The sequence below is a fragment of the Silurus meridionalis genome, chromosome 1 (assembly GCF_014805685.1).
Source record: "Silurus meridionalis isolate SWU-2019-XX chromosome 1, ASM1480568v1, whole genome shotgun sequence".
NCBI classification, from domain to species: domain Eukaryota; kingdom Metazoa; phylum Chordata; class Actinopteri; order Siluriformes; family Siluridae; genus Silurus; species Silurus meridionalis.
The window spans coordinates 24409802-24430115 of NC_060884.1; the positions used below are offsets into that span (position 1 = coordinate 24409802).

A 20314-nucleotide genomic window follows, 5' to 3' on the forward strand; every position below is an offset into this window, starting at 1 on the left:
TATTCTTTGAATAAAACCCTGAGCTCATCACACCTGATCGTTATCCCTGAATACACAATAGTCTAATTTAATCTTCGAATTAACTGTTAGCAGTTAATTCGAAGATTAAATTAGACTATTGTGTATTCAGGGATAACGATTTGAGTTTCCAAACTTTGACTTCCTTAAAAAAAAATTAAAAATTATATTGGATTATCTCAATATTAATAAATAAATCTCTCTCAATATATAAATAAATATACAAGTATAATATTAGTGCCTCACTTGTTTGTCTACTGTGTAAAAATCTGATGTTTGTTGAAGTGATATTTTTTGCACAATACAGACATACAGTACAAGTTCATGACAGAGCGCCATACACCCATGTCAGTATTATGGACAGGGACCTAGCGTTTTCCACACACCACCATACATGACTTTCTGCATCTGTTTTACATTCACAATCATTAGCACTCGTATATTTATAGCTCACCTTTCACAGCACTCGTCGCACGACTGTCGCTCCATGCTTTTATGGACTTTACGTCATCTTGCTCAGGTCATGGTTCATTATTTCTTTTTTGTTTGCTTAATGTTTATTATTATGCAATTATCTACACGTGTTCACACACAGGCGCAATTTACTGTGGTTATCTGCATGTAAACCTTGAGTGAACCAAGAACCCAGAGGAAATCTATGCAAATACTGGGAGAACATGCAAAACTCGACACATGCAATAACCCAAAATCAAATGGAACCCTGGAGCTGAGATGCGGTAACACTGTTCCACCATGGTTTAATAATTACACAATATTGTTCAATAGTGCATTGTGAACATGAACAGAACCAACAGATCTCGCCTTGGCCCCTGCTTTTAATCTTTCACTCTAATATTCATCATGTAATGTATAGTAACTATGGGCTTTTAACGTTCTGACACTCACAGGAGAAACACTGTTATTTTTAGAGCATCGCTGAATTCCAAGTTCCTATTGGAAGGTGTGAACACTGACGCTGTGTTCACTGAAGACATTTTCCTCCTGTTTTCCTTTTTTGTGTGTATTACAAGTCTGTTTTAATAATGTTTTGCAGCAATGCATTTGTCAGTAATGGATCAGAAATGAAATCTCATGTGAACACTATGTCAAAAAATAAGTGGTGGAGTTCAATTCGAACGACATGCTATCATGGCGTAAATACTTCCCACTCTTTATCAATCCCTGAGTCTTCGATTGAAGAGCATCCATCTCCAGACCATTATAGGTGTAACATTACAAAATAGTGAACAAAAACAATACATAGGCTACATGACCAGTTCCGTTAATGTGTGGTGAAATTAACTTCATTGCCTCTAATGTGGATTGTTTATCTACAGGATAGTGGTATTCAACATTATAGAAGAGCTAATCATGAGTGTGTATCAACGACAAATTATTGATCTGAGGTCGTTCATTCCGCTTTTCATTAATAGAAGCAAGAAAGAAGAGGCAAGGCTGTAAAATGGCACAGATACATCCAGACTTCACTGCATTTTAAAGGCTTATATCCCTCACTTTTAAAAAAAAATGTGTAAAAGATTTAGAGGATGTTTACTGCCCAAATATCAAGCCTACACATATTCTGTAGCTCTTTAACTTTAACTTATCCTTTTAACTGTATTCCACCAACAGTACAACTAATAATATCATGGCTTCTCTTGGAATGGAATAATTAGCTTATCTCTGTTTTCAACTAGCAAATTTGCTCCTTAATTATGAAGAAAAGATTGATTAAATAAGATATTTCATCATTGCCTGAACTTTATCTTCAGTATCAATTCCTCATGAGCTTATCTAATGAAAACTCCACTTGGTCATTAAAATACTTGCAAGAGATTTTGTGTAAAATCTAAACGGTTCTTATCTCTCAACTTTGATTTCAAGTAGTTGCTAGAAAGTTTGGTACAATTTACCAGTAAAGGGAGCCAAACCCCACCTTGACTAGTTAAAGTTTTAAACAAACCAGCAGCATCCTTCCTTTTTTATTCTTTTATCAACTCAAAAGAAGTCTTTTATTGAGGCTCCCACGTTTTTTTCTGAAATAGTAAGCCACTGCCTATAAAACTAGGAAAATTCATAGACACAGAGCATGATGTCTAGCACAATCACTGGGTTCTTTTAGCCAACTACATTGAAGTCTTAAAGGTTCTGAAGCTTGTGGCCAGAAAAGTGTAAAAATGACAAAACTGTGCAGAATGTCAAGAATTTTAGTGATCAATTGTACACCAGTGGCGGGCGGTCAGGGCCAGCAAAGCTTTTTCTACTGGCCTAAACACGATCAGAAGCACTGACCTACATTTACAACCTAAATTATAATATTTGTTCCATTAAATTGTATTAATTTATTCCCAACAGTTTATTCTCATTTCGTACTGTTTCTCTTGGCTGCACTGCTTCCATTATTTGTATGTGGATGTTAGATTTTTTTGTCCAATCAGGTTCAGGTACCAAATGCACAGCCCGCCACTGTTGTACACTATACTTGAAGCAGGAATATTTGAGTGGTACAAGTGTACAAATGGCAGGCTTTGTGAACAGATGGTTTAAATTAAAAGACTTAAGAGGGGGCAACAGTATCAAGGACTCTACTAGTATTAATATACAACATAGGGCCTGCTCACTTTTTAAGTTACATTTTCAGGTATGTACTAAAGATTTAGATCACATTTCAACGTAACAAAAAAGTAAAACATTAAACTCTAGTGGCTGACTGTTAAACACATTTAAATATTGTGAGTTTTGGTTAAGTTGGTTTGCTTTACTATGATCAGCTGACCAGCAGTCATCTGTTAGGCTTCTTTTAAGCTAGGCCATAATTTAAGCTCTTGAAAAAAATCAAGTCGTTGAGTTAAGTAAAATCTCCAAGTAAGATGCAGTATGTTTTAAAAAAGTCCCAATGTGCAAAATAACCCTTAATATTGATTTCCATATTATTTTTTCTGTACTTACAACCATATACAATCTAAATTTATCCACTTGTTATTTTCTGACTGCACTTTGGAGACTTGGCATGTGCTTTGATTCAAACAATGTCTGCATTACCCCTGCATTATATACAAGAATGTATATTCTCGTATGTTATAAAGGCGCATGGCACTGACGTATGTAATCCCTGAAGAAATTTGTGTAAATCATTTATGCAGAAATACTATTTATTTGCAGTCAAACTAAAATGGCTTGTTTGGGTTGACAGCAAGACAGGAGGACCAACATCCTGATAGACTCTTAGAGACACACTGTGCTCTGGGACTGTAATCTACCCCCTGTGGACCACAAGCCACACAGCCTTTCCACTCATCTCTCTCGAAGACTGGCCTGGGAATTCACAAATGCGTCAGAGCATCACACTGCGGGTATGTACCACCTAGCAGGTCTGTTGCTTTTGATTTTCATCCTCGATATCCTCTGCTACTTGAGGAGAAATTAAAAGAACAGAGTATTTCATTTGTGCTCGCTTTTGCCGCCTCCTTATCAGCCATACATAATTCATGTTCATAAAGTGATCCCTCTGTGCCCTCTTCCTAATGGGCCCCCTCCTCGCCAGAGTGATGAACAATCGAACGATAGCCAAAGGAAGAGAAGGAAAGATAAAGGGAAGGCAATGAAAGTGAAAGAGCAAGGCAGTGGGGAGCAAATATTTGATGGGAATGCTTTCTGTAAATATGAAAGGCAATGTGGGGGTTCCTGGAGTGTGCTATTATGGTCCTTGTATTTGTGTGGAAATGAGGAAGATAAAATATTGGCAAGATTTGAGAGAGATAATTGCTTGTGCTACATATTAGCGAATCACAAATGGTGGAGAGGAAATAACAATAATCAGCTTCTAGCTCTGCAATGAGGCTTGACTCTTTGGTTCTCACATAATCTGAATGGTTCAATTTGCCATTAGAGGGGGGAGGGGGGTGTTCATATTTCCTTTGGGAAGGAGATGTACGGAATGGGTCATGCTCTTATCTTGCACTGTGAAATGTAATGACTCAGTTTGTTTTCCAGATGGATGCTTGGCAAATAATTGTGGTTGCAACAGGCTGTGGCAGCTCATAGTCAAACATACATGCAAAAGCCTTGCCTTCACGGAGCAGGAATACTAGCCTGTGCTTGTAGCAAAAAAATAAAGCATTAACAAGGGATTTTACATATTAATATATATCTATCAGTGGCGGGCATTTTGTACCTGGGCCTCCAGTGGGGACTTACCCGACCTAATCCACCTCTTAACACCACCTCTATCACGGCGCAATTATAGAGAACAAAAACAAAACCGCAATATAACAACACATGGCATTACAGAGAGAGGCATTTCACATATAGAGGGTGAATACCATTTTTACTAAAGCAAGCTCCAAACCTCTACACTACAACCGCAGCTGTGCAACTACATCATCTGGAGCGGTTCAGAATCAATATTTGTCTAATAACAAAAATGACAAAGACATAAAATATCAAATCAAATACAAACTACTCACCAGAGATGCATACTCATAATTTTCACCGCTTCTCAGAGGCTATAAGCCAGTGGATTAGGCCAGCAGAGAAGGCTTTGCTGGCCCTGACCGCCTGCCACTTATATATACAGTACAGACCAAAAGTTTGGACACACCTTCTCATTCAAAGAGTTTTTTTATTTTCATGACTATGAAAATTGTAGAGTCACACTGAAGGCATCAAGGGCTATATGACCAAGAAGGAGAGCGATGGGGTGCTGCGCCAGATGACTTGGCCTCCACAGTCACCGGACCTGAACCCAATCGAGATGGTTTAGGGGTGAGCTGGACTGCAGAGTGAAGGCAAAAGGGCCAACAAGTGCCAAGCATCTCTCGGGGAACTCCTTCAAGACAGTTGGAAGACTATTTCAGGTGATTACCTCTTGAAGCTCATCAAGGGAATGCCAAGAGTGTGCAAAGCAGTAATCAAAGCAAAAGGTGGCTACTTTGAAGAACCTAGAATATGACATTTTTCAGTTGTTTCACACTTTTTTGTTATGTATATAATTCCATATATAATTCCACGTGTTAATTCATAGCTTTGATGGCTTCAGTGTGAATCTACAATTTTCATAGTCATGAAAATAAAGAAAACTCTTTGAATGAGAAGGTGTGTCCAAACCTTTGGTCTGTACTGTATATATTCTCTGTTCTCATTTACAGAAAAAAAAGATCGAAGGTAAAGATTGTAAAATCTACACTATATTGCTTAATCTGCCTTATGAAACCTTATGTAGGTCCGCCCCAAACTGTTGGCACAAAGTTTGAAGCACACAACTGAATAGAATATCTTAATTGGTTGTACAAAAAAAGTCCCAAACCTGTCCCACCATGATGTTGCCCACACAAAGTGAGTGTCATGAAGACAGAGTTTTCAAGTCCTGGCATCAGTGAACACTTTTTGGATTTACTGAAACACCAAATAAACACACCAGACCTCCTCACCTGATAAGTGCTTGACCTCATTAGTGCTCTTCTGGCTTAAAGAGCACAATCCCCACAGCCACATTCCAAAATCTAAAAGAAAACCTACCAAGAAGATTGGAGGTTATAATACCAGCAAAGGGGGACTAAATATGGTTGTGATGCTTAGATGTCCACATACCTTTGGCCACATAGAGTGGTGCAGATACAAACCAAAGTTCCTATGAAATCCACTGGCGAATGTATCATCATATTCATCCTGAAACATTACGCTGTATGTTTTTAATAACCCATGCAGCGTTCCTAAATAAATCTTTCATCAAAGTCCATAGAGAATTATTACATAATGTATATTGTCATAAATAAATAATACCTGTATAAATGAGTATATCAATCCAGGATGCAGAATAAACACATGTTTAGAGTAAAGGCTGTCTACTAGATTTTAATTCATATGCATTATCAGAGCTATAAACCTAAGCCCTACTAATGCACCATTTCACCTCAAATACTTCAGACCATATTAAGAGTTGGTAGACGTTATTCATATTCAGCTGCCTATCTGAGTATCTGATTGAAGTAGCAGTCTGGTTATTCAATGCAATCTACTATATAAGGCTTAAACAATAAGCTGACTAAGCACTCATCTACACTGGTCTTCACCAAGTTCATTCCAAATCTTACCTAAATAAACAGTCCTTAATATAAGTAATTCATCTGAATGAGATGTTTATACCAGTGTGCTGTGTAAAAAAAAAAATATTGAAAGATAGTGAAATTAATTAATGCCATCCAATTGGTGTTTTGAGCAATTTACAGAACAAAACATTTTGACCCATGTGTGCAATTCTGTGCAAGTGTCTAAATAATGCTTACAGGTGTTTACAAAGCTCGGTCCCAGTACTTCAACTTCAACTAAGGTTAGCGTGCTAATTAGCTAGGATTATCAGGACAACACTATCAAGCACACACAGATATTGATCTGCGTAAAAGCCAAATTACAGCTCTGTAAACATAAATCTTCATCTCATGATGATTTATGAGGATGTGAAAAGACATGATGGGGTGAGGTCTATAAATAATGACATTATATAATCATTATCATAATATAATAATTTCCAGACCAGAAAGCAAACTTCCAAACCGTTTTTTTCCCCCAGCTTTGTTGTATACTTGTACTGACACAATGGATTCAATTATTATTTTTGATCATTTCTACACAATCTTTCACATTATACATGCTAGTAAGAACAGAAAAATGTTTAAAATCGCACAATTAAGTCTGTAGTTATACCTGAGTTGTGTATATAAATGCACACAATTTCAGGTAAAGAAAAAAGCAGCACCTGCAGCAGCAAATCTCAAGTATCTCAATTCCATGGGAAACCTGCCGACTTGGCTACCTTGTATCCCGGTATACACAGCATGCCTGTGCTTCTTTCTCCTCTCAGAGATGAGCTCGTTGATGGAGGTGTCACACAGGCAGCATGGGCCACTGGGTAGTCTATCTTGTATCAGACAACCGGCAATCGTCTGACCCAGCCTCCCACCGACGGAAAGTCCAACACGTCAGCATCCGCCCACATAGTGGGGTCTTAAAAACCCAGTGGGGTCGTGAACACTATCTACACAACACAATCTTTACAGATCCACATGCACACATATATACATAACACGCATTCCCTATAAGTATCGCAAATCAATGATACATTCATTTTAGTTTTGCTAGCAGAGTCTTGCTAAGATCAACTAGTATTTATTTTCTGCTAAAGTTACAAGACATAAAGATGTCAAGCTTTGCTTGCATATTTGAACAGGTATCAAACTGTTCATCCTATCTGTGTTATGACTTACCAATGAAATCATCACTATTCCCTAGATTATGTATTTGCATTGTAGATGCAGTATAACATTTCTAACTGCCCTCTCTGTGTAACCTCATTTAGTTTGTGACACAGTTCCCTGTGCACTGAAAGCTCAGTTCTCAATTCTCATGGGCACAGAAAAAAAGGAGGCTGGATGACTGGCAAAGCCAGTAGCCCAAAGCAGTGTTAAAATAAAGCTCCCATTTAGAGAGTGGCCCTGAACTAATAAGAGACTCGGATGAGGAGGGTGTTTAGACTACATTAACCAACCTGAAAATCTACAGGGAAGAAAAGTTTGAATAATGAGTGAATTCCTCTGCATGAAAAAAAGCACTGAATATATTTATATAAAATATGAACCATTAAAATAATGCAAAATTTGAATATTGAAACAGACAATGCATATTGAGAGAATTTTCTGGCCATTTCCTTCATATGTTTGCTTTTTCCTGCTTGATGCAAAAGGCTTATTTCAAGTCAACAACAAAAATGGTGATTTGCTAAAACATTTCCTTTAAGCAGGGCATAATCAACTTCATTCAGTGCTATATATTCATTTTGTGCATTTTGCGTCCTGCTGCATTAAAAAGGATGACATTCAGTGCTTAAAGAAATTCCCTGTCAGCTGTGATTTAAAGAAATCAAACTGATAAAAAAAAGTATTTATAGGTACTTGGGTTGAGGAATACCTTTGAGATCTGGGCTTGTCTGGGCTAGAAAATCTGTACCTGCTTCCTGATTTGTGCTTTGAAAGCAGGCCCTCTGTCCTCTCTACAAGGCTGACTGCTTACAGTTATTTATTTCTCTGATCCCAAGTTACTTAAACTGAGACCTGAATGTCCCTAGAGATGAACTGAAAGGTTAAGAGAAATGTGAAAATAAACCTGTCACAGAAGAGTTGATTTCCTTTCAGTGGGAAACAACAACAGCTAAAAGACTGAACAGAATCAAAATTGTGGCTCCATTTTCCATCTAGCCATCTTCTGTACAACATTACAATTGATCCATTGTAAAGTAAAAATGCTGCCAGCCAACTTTGTTTCCAGAACCTTCCATATTGTTAGATTTACGAAATCTCACTCCACAACCAAAAATTAATAGTCAAGTCAAGTCAAGTCAAGTTTATTTCTATAGCGCTTTTCACAACAGACATTGTCTCAAAGCAGCTTTACAGAAATCAACCTGTATACAATCAATACTGTATAGAGTATTCCTTTATTTGTAATTTTGGGATGTGGGTTAAAACTGTATACAGTCCTGATTAGGAAGTTGATACTGTCATTGTAAACATACTAATGCAAAATTTGATGTGGGACAGCAACAAATATACAACTCCAATTTAAAAAACAAAACAAAACAAAACCCTGAAAAATAAAAACCGATTGTAATGATTAGCAAATCTCATAAATACATATTCTATTCACAATAAAACGAAAAAAACAAAAAAAAATCAAATAAAAAACATATACAAAAATAAGGTAATTTTAATTTGATAGCTGTAACACATCTCAAAAAAGTTGGTACATGGCCATTTTTGTAGCATCACGTCTTCTGTCAATATACATCTGGGAACCGAGGAGACCAGTTTTGTGAAAGGAATGTTGTCCCATATGGTTCTGATACAGGATTCTAGCTGCTCAACAGTTCTGGAGGTTTTATGTTGTTTTTTTTGTTTTGTGATGTGCCAAATGTTTTTAAATGGTGAAAGGTCTAGACTGCAGGCAGGCCATTTCAATACCCGGACTCTTCTACTATAAAGTCACGCTAGATGCAGTATGCAGTTAGCATTGCCTTGCTCTAATGTGCATGTTTATGAGACCATAATTTCCATTATAGTATCATGATCGTTTTAAATGCAGTGCCACCTGAGGCCTCGAAGATCACCGGCTGATTTTTGAGATTTCTCCAGATTCTTTGAAACTTTTGATATTATGTACTGTATATGATGAGATATTCAACTGTTTGCAATTTTTTGTTGAACATCATTCTGAAATTGTTTCACAATTTGGAGACACAATCTTTTACAGATTGGTGTTGCTCTGCCATCTTTACTTCTGAGAGACTCTGCCTCTCTAAGATACACTATTTATACAATTATCTTACTGACCTGTTGTAACCTAATTAGTTAAAAAAAATCTCCAACTGTTTCATTTTAATAACACATACTTTTTTGAGACTTTTGTTGCCCCGTCCCAAATTATTTGAGATGTGTTGCAGCAATCAAATTCAAACATATTTTTTTACATTTTTTTCTTAAAATAGTACATTTCCTTTGTTTAATCATTTGATGTTCTATTGTGAATAAAATGTGTTTATGAGATTTGTAAATCATTGCATTCTGTTTTTATTTACATTTCACACAGTTTCCCAGCTTTTTGGATTTGAGTTTGTACTGATGTACTGATTAGTTAGTTATCATATTATCTAATCTGACATAAAATATCAAGTATCAAGGATGAACATTTGTATGAAGGGGGTCATTCAATGCATATTATGTATGATGTGAGAAAACTATCAAAAAGTATAAGTGTTTTCAAGCCCCTAATGCCCTTGTGCTTCATGCTACATTTTCTCTAACATGCTGAGATGTTTTAAAGCTTTCATTTAAACCAAAAAGCATCTGTCCTCATTTGTACTTTGAGTGACAAGCATCTGCTTAGCTTAACTACTTTTAGTTTTTGCTCTAAAAGCATTTTAGAGATGAAAGTGTAAGTAATCTTGCACTTTGGACTGTATGCCATGTGCACCTTCACAATCACTGCTGATGATGTCACTGACATTGGAGTGAAAAATGCAAACCACTGGGTGTTTTACTCTGACGTGATAGTCACTGACATGCTGTATAAACCTACCTCGGAATTTATTAATCTCACTTCTTCATGCCATTCTGCTACCAAATACCTTCATCCCATTTCCTTACAAAACTGCACATAACCCCCCGACACAGTCATGTCCATAACTTTATGGACATCGACTTCTTTTTTTGTCATTTTTACTCTGTATACAATAATAAACGTTTTGACATGAATTAATCAAGATAATAGTGAAGTGTAGATTTCCATTTCAATTTAAATTCAAGAATTGTCTCATTTGTTGCGATAACCTTTACAGCAATTTATCGCATAGTCTTTCCATACCCGAATGCCTTGAGATGCTTTGCCAGGCCCTTTACCACCCTGTTTGTGTGTTTTTCTGCCTTCAGTTCTGGCTTCAGTAAATGAAAAGTATGTTTAATTAGGTTGAGGTCAGGTGGATTACTCGACCATTTAAGAACATTTTATTAATTTGCCTTAAAAAAAAGCTGTTGGGTTGCTTTCACTTTGAGAGCAGAAAGTGTACAGTAGCTCTATACACTTTCATCCTGCTGCATCCTGCTGTTTGCAGTAACATCATCATTGGCAGTCAAACATGCTCATTTGCCCTACCTTTTCTTCTTCATACTCTAAATTAATCTTATGATAAAACTGGGCAGGCTTTTTAGAGGGTTTTTTAATGCAAACTCATCTGTCCTTAAAATAAACCCTTTGGATTTACATTTATTAAGGCATCTCTTGATTGCATACTTTGACAATGACACATGAGTGATCTTCTCTTGGCAAGATGTCAAGAAGGGGTTTTTCTTCACCAAAGAACAAGTTGTGCAATCGTTGCAAAAGCCATTTTTAAACCTAATGATGGTCTCCTTCACCCGCATCAACACATCTCTGTACCAAATATCTCTTTTTCATGAAATAAGGTTCTGTCTGTCTGTCTGTCTGTTTGTCTGTCTGTGAGGGGACTTCCCCGACTTAATCCACTTCTTAATGCCACCACTATCACGTCGCAATTATAGAAACCATTAATACTCAATGAACAAAAACGCAATATAACAACACGTGGCATTACAGAGAGAGAGGGACATTTCGCATATGGAGGGTGAATACCATTTTACTAAAGCAAGCTCCAAACCTCTACACTACAACCGCAACTGTGCACCTACATCATCTGGAGCAGCAAAATTTAAATAAAATACAACCTACTCACCAGAGATGCATACTTCTAATTTGCACCACTCCTCAGAGGCTGTAAGCCAGTGGTACCGCACATATTCAATGGTCTAGAAGTGGAGAACAAACCCTCTCCCGGCCTGAGACAAGCTATCTAGCTTCGGGGTTGGCCGACCTCCTCACGATGTCTAGCTTTTCTTGAAAATGTATTCTTAAGTATGTCCACGACCAAATCAATTTCTCTTCCTCCGTAGGCATAAAATAGTGTAACTCGGATGTATTAATGTGTGCAGAGCTACACATGTTTTGCCAGTCGAACTTGGCTGTAACAGTTCCCATCTGACCAACCAATCAGAGGACAGGTAATTGCTGACACTCTTCTGGACCAGCTAACTGGCTCTGTGAGGAGAATATGAAATCTGATTTGTTAAAGAAACAGACCTGTTGCTAATAAAGACTAAGGTAAAAGAGCCAGCAGAACTGACTTTGAAGGACCTGGGCAGATTAGATTGATATGGCAGCACAGGCTGAAATCTGATTGGACAAAAAAATGAACATACACATACACGTACTGGAAGCTGTGCAGCCAAAAGAAACACAAGAATAAACTGTTGGAAGTAAATTAATACAATTTCATGGAACAAATACTAGGATTATGTTGTAAATGTAGGTCAGTGCTTCTGATAGTGTTTAGGCCAGCAGAGAAGGCTTTATTTATCCCACAGTGGGGAAATTACTCAATACCCAATTACCCATATTTCTCAAATAAGGGCTGTCAATCGATTAAAATATTTAATCTCTTTTACTTGCATTGTTGCTTTGATTGTCATGAGTTTACTCATGAATAATCGCAACTTAATTGCACTTTTTTATATGTTCTAAATGTTAGATTAAATTAATGCTTTTCAAGTTTTTAATAATCTAATCAACATGGGCATGGACAAATATAGATGCTTTATGCAAATATATGTTTATTATAAGTGAAGCCATACTCAACATAGAGCATGAAGACAAAATATACTTGTATTTTTTATAGTAATTTTTTTATAGTTTTATAGTAATGACGGTGTTTTAAATTACGTACATTAACAGGACACAAAAAGGAACTTTTGCTATGTTTCCAAACGGACAGTTTTAATTGCCGGATGTGTGCACCATGGCCGTTTTTTGGTCTGGGGAATGGGGATATAAGTCTCTGATCCATTACCACAGTAGATGGTGTTTATTTTGACAGCACTAATATATACATATATGGGCTGTCAACATTAACACATTAATTTTAACTACACTCCTTTTCGTTGTACCCAATTAATGCAGCGCACATTTCTGTTCGACCATTTTTATTAAAAATAGACATAAATAAATAAATAAAATAAAAAATGCAACACATTTATTTACGACGTACTTTCTTTAATCAGATATAAAAAGCTTCCAAAACCAAAGCCACCGTGATACATACATCCAGCAATTAAATCATCCGTGTGGAAACATAGCAAAAGTAAGAATATTTTGTCTTCATGCTCCATGTTGAGTATGGTTTAAATAATAATAAACATGCATTTGCATAAAGCATCCATATTAATTTAAGGTACAAAGGTACTGTCAGGGAACGGTCTGCCACGCCTTCCCTCAACACTCCGCACGCTCATAGCGACTCTCCATCATACTAATTACCGGCACCTGGCGCTCATCACCACTTGGCCCAATATAAGCGCCTACTCTCCCCTAATCTAACTGGGACTAACCCCTTTGGATTATTCACGTTCGCAGGAACTTTACCTTTCCAGAGGTATTATCAGATTGTATGGACTTTCACGGAACTGTTGGATTCTATGCCACAGTGTTTAGTGTTTCTGGGTTCCTGAATAAAACTTAGACTTTTGTTACTTCTGGTTTCGGCCTCGTCTCGCTGAACCCTGACAGATTAATCACAAGTGAACTCCTGGCAATAGTGCGATTAATTACGATTAAATATTTGAATTGATTGACAGCCCTAATATATATACTGTATATACAGTACAGACCAAATCTTTGGACACACCTTCTCATTCAAAGAGTTTTCTTTATTTTCATGACTATGAAAATTGTAGAGTCACACTGAAGGCATCAAGGGCTATTTGACCAAGAAGGAGAGTGATGGGGTGCTGCGCCAGATGACCTGGCCTCCACAGTCACCGGACCTGAACCCAATCGAGATGGTTTAGGGGTAAGCTGGACCACAGAGTGAAGGCAAAAGGGCCAACAAGTGCCAAGCATCTCTCAGGGAACTCCTTCAAGACTGTTGGAAGACCATTTCAGGTGACTACCTCTTGAGAGAGAATGCCAAGAGTGTGCAAAGCAGTAATCAAAGCAAAAGGTGGCTACTTTGAAGAACCTAGAATATGACATTTTTTAGTTGTTTCACACTTTTTTGTTATGTATATAATTCCATATATAATTCCACATGTGTTAATTCATAGTTTTGATGCCTTCAGTGTGAATCTACAATTTTCATAGTCATGAAAATAAAGAAAACTCTTTGAATGAGAAGGTGTGTCCAAACTTTTGGTCTGTACTATATATATATATATATATATATATATATATATATATATATATATATATATATATATAGAGAGAGAGAGATATATATATATATATATATATATATATATATATATATATATATATATATATATATATATATATACAGACATAATCTTCACTTTTAAAATATGCAAGATAGCACAGTACTGTTTATTTACTGTAGGTATCATGTTACACAGTAAATCCTATTACTCTGATTTACCAAGTTACTATGCTGTGTACTGGTTATATGTGAAACAGCACAACAATAGATTTTAAACCACAGCCTCTCCAGACAGAATCACATCATCCATGCAGGTTGGGAGGCAGTGAAGGCTTTTTTAAAAGTAAAGTAAACCATTCCCCTGAAGCTGCTGTCTCTTTCATTGACTTTGAGACATCACCGCTTACACACTGGGTCATGATGTACTTAATGAATAACCAACATGGATGGTCCATGAATGATTGAGGTGGACATGCTGGAAAAACTGTAGCTCAGACTCAGAGTTGATTGAGATTGAGAGCAGTGCAGCCAACAATGATATCAAAGTGCACTGCTCACTGCTCAAGACTACACACTATAGGTTTACAAATAACAACCATCTGATCACATTGTAAACTAATTTAAAGCACTGTAGATGAACAGCTTATCTATGAATAACAGCTTAGATCCTGACACCCTTCTACTGTGGATGCTCCTCGCACACTGATTCATCCTGATGCTCTACTTCTGCCTTTATCCTTAGATTTCTTCTGCAGTGGATGGTCCCACATACAATGCATTAAAAAAACTGCACTTACCAAAATAATCTGATATTCTGATAAGATTAAAAAAAAAATGCAGTCTTGTTGCAGTTGTGCAAGGGGTCATAAGTACTTAATAGCAGTAAAATGTTCGGATAAACAGGATCTCAATGAGAAAGTAACAAAAAAAGTATATTATTTAGTAATGTGGTATATTATAAACAACAGACATTGAATGCTAAACAAGATGAATGTCACTGATGCCCAGTTTCTGCTACCAATACAAACTGCACTTACATCACAGATCTTTTTACAGGCCAGTAAATTTAGATAATCTACTTTTGCTTCCACCCCAACAAACATCAACACAGAATCAATACTGTAGCTGTTAAAAGAATATTAAAGAGAACGTTCTATGACATATATACACCAGTGTCTTCACCTTGGACAAACCTCTGTCATGTCACTGGGGACAAAACACTGTAATGTAAACATGAGCCAACCTCATGAAGATGCTTTCAACTAAATACAGTCTGTTTTTAAGCAAATATTAACAACAGTGAATCAGTTTCTTAGGCAAATATTCTCAAGGTAATATCTGTTAAGCCCTGTGGGCCCTCCTTAATCTTAATAACTCAAAATCCAAGAGTAAATAATGTTTATGTGTGTGTTCTTGCAGTTGTAACAAATCTATGGAAAGTGCTGTTAAAATGACACAAAATGTTTGAAGTAAATTTTTCAGGTTCATGTTTTGTGAGTGGAAAATATGAAATGTATCATGGCTCCAGTAAAAATATATGCAACGGTCACGTTTGCATAACGTGTCTGATATTTAAAGAGCTGGCTTGTGTTCAGAATATTAATGTGTTTTTTCCACTGTAAAATCCCCTGACTGTTAAAATTGTAAAAAAATAAAAAAATAAATAAAATTTACACATGTAATAACAAAGTAGACTTTTCGCACACGTCCAGATCACCTTCATGAAAGCAAAATAAAAGCTACTTTGGAAAACAATGTGAGCAAGAATTAAAAACAGTCCTAGAACCGTGTGGATGCAACTCTCCATAAGTCCCGCAGATGTGTTGTGAGAAGCAGCTTTGCAAATTGATCATTTCTCGTTTGTCATTTTTCTCTACGGCAGTAGAAATATCTGAATTTCTTCTCTGAAAAATGTGTCATTTACACAAAGACCTGGTCTGATGTTCACTGTTTTCTACTGGTAGCTTTTAGACAAAGAGATTTTGGCAGACAAACACAGTGAAGGTTTTCGTTTTTTTTTCTTTATAATTTGTTAATCAAACAAGCTGTGTCTCTCGGTCATGGTGACCTTGTGGCATGCGTCTTACTAGCTCAGAACATTTTTTAGAAGATTTACTTATAGAGGGGCATTTTGAATTCAGTCTCAGACATAACAAGATAATGAATGAATAATAAAACAATGTTCACCACCCTATTCGGCCAGCTACATGGTTGGCACCTGGAAAAAGGTCAAAGGAAACTTCTGCTACTAATATTAAATCACTGACAAGATATTTTTGCAGAGAGTAAGTTAGACAGGGAGTTAAAGCATGGATTAATCAATTTCCTTTAGTACTAAAAAGCTTGTGAAAATGACCAGAACCTCCTGAGCTTTAGTAAATAGTAGATGGTCAGACAAAGCTGGATTTGTGTGTGTGTTGCTCTTTAACTCACACACACGCCACTCAGTTCGGTCTGACTGTAATGTTTGGTCTGCTGGTTGGAATTTACTTAATCCTCCCAGAACGTGAGAGGAGAATGAGCATTAGTGTATCGTATAACTTGGCCCGCTTCGCTTACCAGGATGGACACGGTTGTTGGAGAACCACAACTGAGAGCTTGTTGATCAAACAAATTGCGTATCTAGTTCGCAGGACTAACCTTTTTTTTTTTAGATACTTATTACTGGAAAAGCACCTTCAACCATGATGGAATGATCAAAATCCATGATCTTTGTCCTCCACTTTTAGTCATTTCATATCACTGGATATGACTAAATCTATAAATGTAGAGTGATCTGTTTTTTGTGCATCCCTGGTTCAATAGTGACAGCATTAGAATCTGCATTTAATCATAACAACAACAAAAAAGGAGTTGGTAATGAAGCTGCGTGGTACAGCAGAACGGTGGGTTCTTCAGTGCATTGATTAAACTCTGAAGCATTCTGAAGAAAGTACAGAGGAGACTGATGGGCAGCTAGCTAGCTAGAAAGACAGTACTATCCATCACCGCGGTTGCTACGGCAACGGCGCGTGCGCGGGCTCGCGGGGACGCGCTTTAGAGACGCAGCAGCCTCGGTGTGGTGACGGCGCGTCTTCTTTGGGGGGGGGGTTAAAACCAGCCGCAGTTTAACGTTTATAATATGTTATACTGGGGGGTAAATAAAATGTAATGAAACGCCTGAATGGTGTGTTTAAGAGATGAGAGGAGTCGCGGCACGGAAAGTTTCGACACGAGAAGATGAATAATGAGAGTGAAATAACATGAATTGTAATAATTATTATAAATATCAATATCTTTATTATGGTGCGGCTCCCTTTATAAAAGCAAAAGACTGGTGGAGATGATGAGCAGCTCCTACCTGTATGTAGATGGGTTTCCTCAGCCAAATCCACGGAATCGCATTCCTCGCCATGTCCTAAACAGCTCATCTCACAATATTAACCTGAGCCAAAACACACACACACACACACCACCAAATAACTGATTACTACAGTGTCACAAACACCGGAAACGCCCCAAAAATACACGCACGTGCATTAATGAGAGTGAGAAGAGCACTTACTGAACTGGAGTCCCTCACGCCGCGGAAAGACCGTGTGTGTGTGTGTGTGTGTGTGTGTTTCACATTTTACCGCTAGATGAGGCTAAACATTCTCAGCCCTGCTTCTCCAAACCCAAACTGAGCTGGGGGTGTGTGTGTGTGTGTGTGTGTTTAAAACCTCCTGCTCAGCCACTAAGCCCCTGTAGATATCTCTGTATTTATCCCAGTATTCATTTACTCCTGTATAAGACACAGTGCTGAAGGTTTAGTCGATAAGCATATTAAAGTTGATTAGTAAGTAACACTCAGCTTCTTCATTAGGCACATCCAGGAGCAGCTGCTATAAAGACAGTGAAGGCAGAGGATGGCTAAAAACAGACATGTAGTGTATGAGGTTTCATTTTGGCATCCTAATCAGATGACTTGCTGCTTACAAATGTCTTAGGGTGGATTATTTTTAGACTTTTGGATAGAATTCGAAGAAAAAAAGTGATGCTAGGGCTGATTTCTTTCTTGCCCAGGCTGTAGATTCAGATAGTAAAAGGAGAAACTGAAAGCAGATTGGATTCGCACATTATCCAGTCAAAAGTACTAATTACTCAAAGGGACACAGGAACAAACTTTTTTTTTTTTTTACGCAAAACCTTTAGCTTTTGTCTTGTCTATGGTTGGTAAAAAATATACACAGTTTTATTGTCAGATATATTTAAGCCTGCTCATTAAACATATATCAACATGGACAAGATTAGAAATGAGTTTATTAGAGGGACAGAACATGTAGGTTGTTTTAGAGACAAGGTGAGGGAGGTGAGATTGAGATGGTTTGGACATGTGCAGAGGAGGGACATGAGTTATATTGGTAGAAGAATGCTGAGGATGGAGCCACCAGGAAGAAAGAAAAGAGGAAGACCAAAGGAGGAGGTTTATGGATGTGGTGAGGGAAAACATGCAGGTAGTTGGTGTGAAAGAGGCAGATGTAGAGGACAGGGTGGTATGGAGACGGATGTTCCGCTGTGGCAACCCCTAATGGGAGCAGCCAAAAGAAGAGGAAGAAGATATTTAAGCCTGCTCATTGAACATATATCAACATGCCATCTATTATATAGATCATTTGGAATTAAATTACATTTTGCTTGTTTAGTGGTTTTAACAATAGACATTGTGCCTATAAGTTTATCCCTACTGAGCCTGCAGCAACAGTGTTAAGAAAAAACTCCCTGAGATGGTATGCGGAAGAATCTTGAGAGGATTCGATAGGGAATCTTTCCTTATATGGGTGGCACTGGATATGCAGTCATTAAAGCTCCATCATTGTTAAGGTGTTCAGTGATGGATCATTAAATGCAGAACTGTTCATGTAAACTAAGCCATTATTGTAGACTGCTTATATTAATTACAATCCAAATGAATCATAGTTCTGAAATTGATCAGCAACTTCATAGATCTTTAGACTGTTCATGTGGAACAATTCTCAACTGCACAGTGGTGTCTAATTGAAGAGAACGCCATCCAGGGTAGGATGTCGGTATGAATCAGGCAGATCCGAAAAGTAAAAAGAGGCAGAATTCACTGGTACCTCAGGATCATGTTTAACTCAGTGGAGACCTTCTATATTTACTCTTGCTGACTGAAGGCCAGATGTTGCCATTTTGGGTTTGTCAGCACCTTATCGAGCAGTGAAAGTGCAGTGAATGGTTCTAAATGGACATCTTAATGACTCGCATGTTGTAAAAAATGCTTACGAAAGCTCACCCTTGCTTCAAGGTATGATCTAATCTTAGCTGAATACTGAAGACATGTAAATAGGAACTTCTACTGTAGTCATAAAGACAGTCCTATACTCATCCCAGGAGTCTCACTAGGAGAAGGGTAATTTATAAATCCAGATCAGGTGTCCTATTTTAGTCCGGTTCCTCTCTAGGTTTGTTTCTCATGTCACAGGAGTCTTTTCCTTCCTCTTTTTTGCTTCTATTTTCATAAGTTATCTAAAACCTGTGGATTTTTCCTGCCCTTAATCGCTTTTGTTCTAAATGTAAATTGAATCTGAACTGAAATGGACTGAAATGGATAGATCCACTGGTGACCAGATGTTATTAATGGTGGAACAGCATGACATTTTTGGCATGCAGACATGCTAAATGTATCCAAATTCTTAAGACATGTGTAACTACTCATCTAAATAAATACGCTGATAAATGTTCGAATGGGTTTTCAAATGTATCAATCAACTTAAAGTAGTAAAGTATAATTCTCTCCTTAATTTAATCTCTGAATCGGTAAGAAAAAAATACAAAGGGAAAAAAGATTCCTGTCACAAAACAGTAATTTATTGGCCCTTTCACCAAAATATGTAGCAAACAAGAACAATGGCAAACAGTTTCATTCCTAAATTTTCAGATACCTCAGTTACTTTGCATAATAGTAACTCAAACGATCAAAAGCTAGTGGAATAACGGTCACAATGCAAACTTCCCTGAAAAGAACAAACTGTACAAAGCTAGATATATTACATTTACAGATAATACTCATACGGTTTCATTTGTTAGATTAGTTGGTAGAAATTGAGACAATCCTTTACATTTTTTTAAAACTAAAAGGGTCAACATGCAGATTTCAACAAATGAAGGACAAAAAAAAAAAACCTTATGTAAATAATATTTGTACATTGTTTTATTTTTCCCCCTTTGGTGCAAGGGTAGTGTGCGAGAGTGCATCAGGCGAAGCAGCATTGCAGGGCTCTCATTCTCTCAATGCACACTTTTTATTATTTATACATTTTTTAATAAATAAAAAATATTTATTTGTATTAATTTATCATCCTCAGCACACTACTCAAATGCTACAAAAACCCCTGCCAGAAACACTGCTGCACCCACACCACACACACACACACACACACACACACACACACACACACACACGCCAGTTGCACTGAAGTGATCATA

General features: G+C 37.2%; 1 protein-coding gene across 1 annotated transcript in view; it reads right to left on the reverse strand.

The window, feature by feature from the left end:
* Positions 1-17498, reverse strand: part of dipk1ab (divergent protein kinase domain 1Ab) — a 34927-nt gene extending 17429 nt beyond the window's left edge. The window contains exons 1-2 of the mRNA XM_046855386.1: positions 17391-17498; positions 17187-17270 (exon numbers count right to left, since the gene is read on the reverse strand). Coding sequence (XP_046711342.1) covers positions 17187-17240 — 54 coding nt within the window. The 5' untranslated portion in view covers positions 17241-17270; positions 17391-17498. The remainder of the gene's footprint in view (positions 1-17186; positions 17271-17390) is intronic.
* Between the last annotated feature and the right edge of the window lie 2816 nt (positions 17499-20314).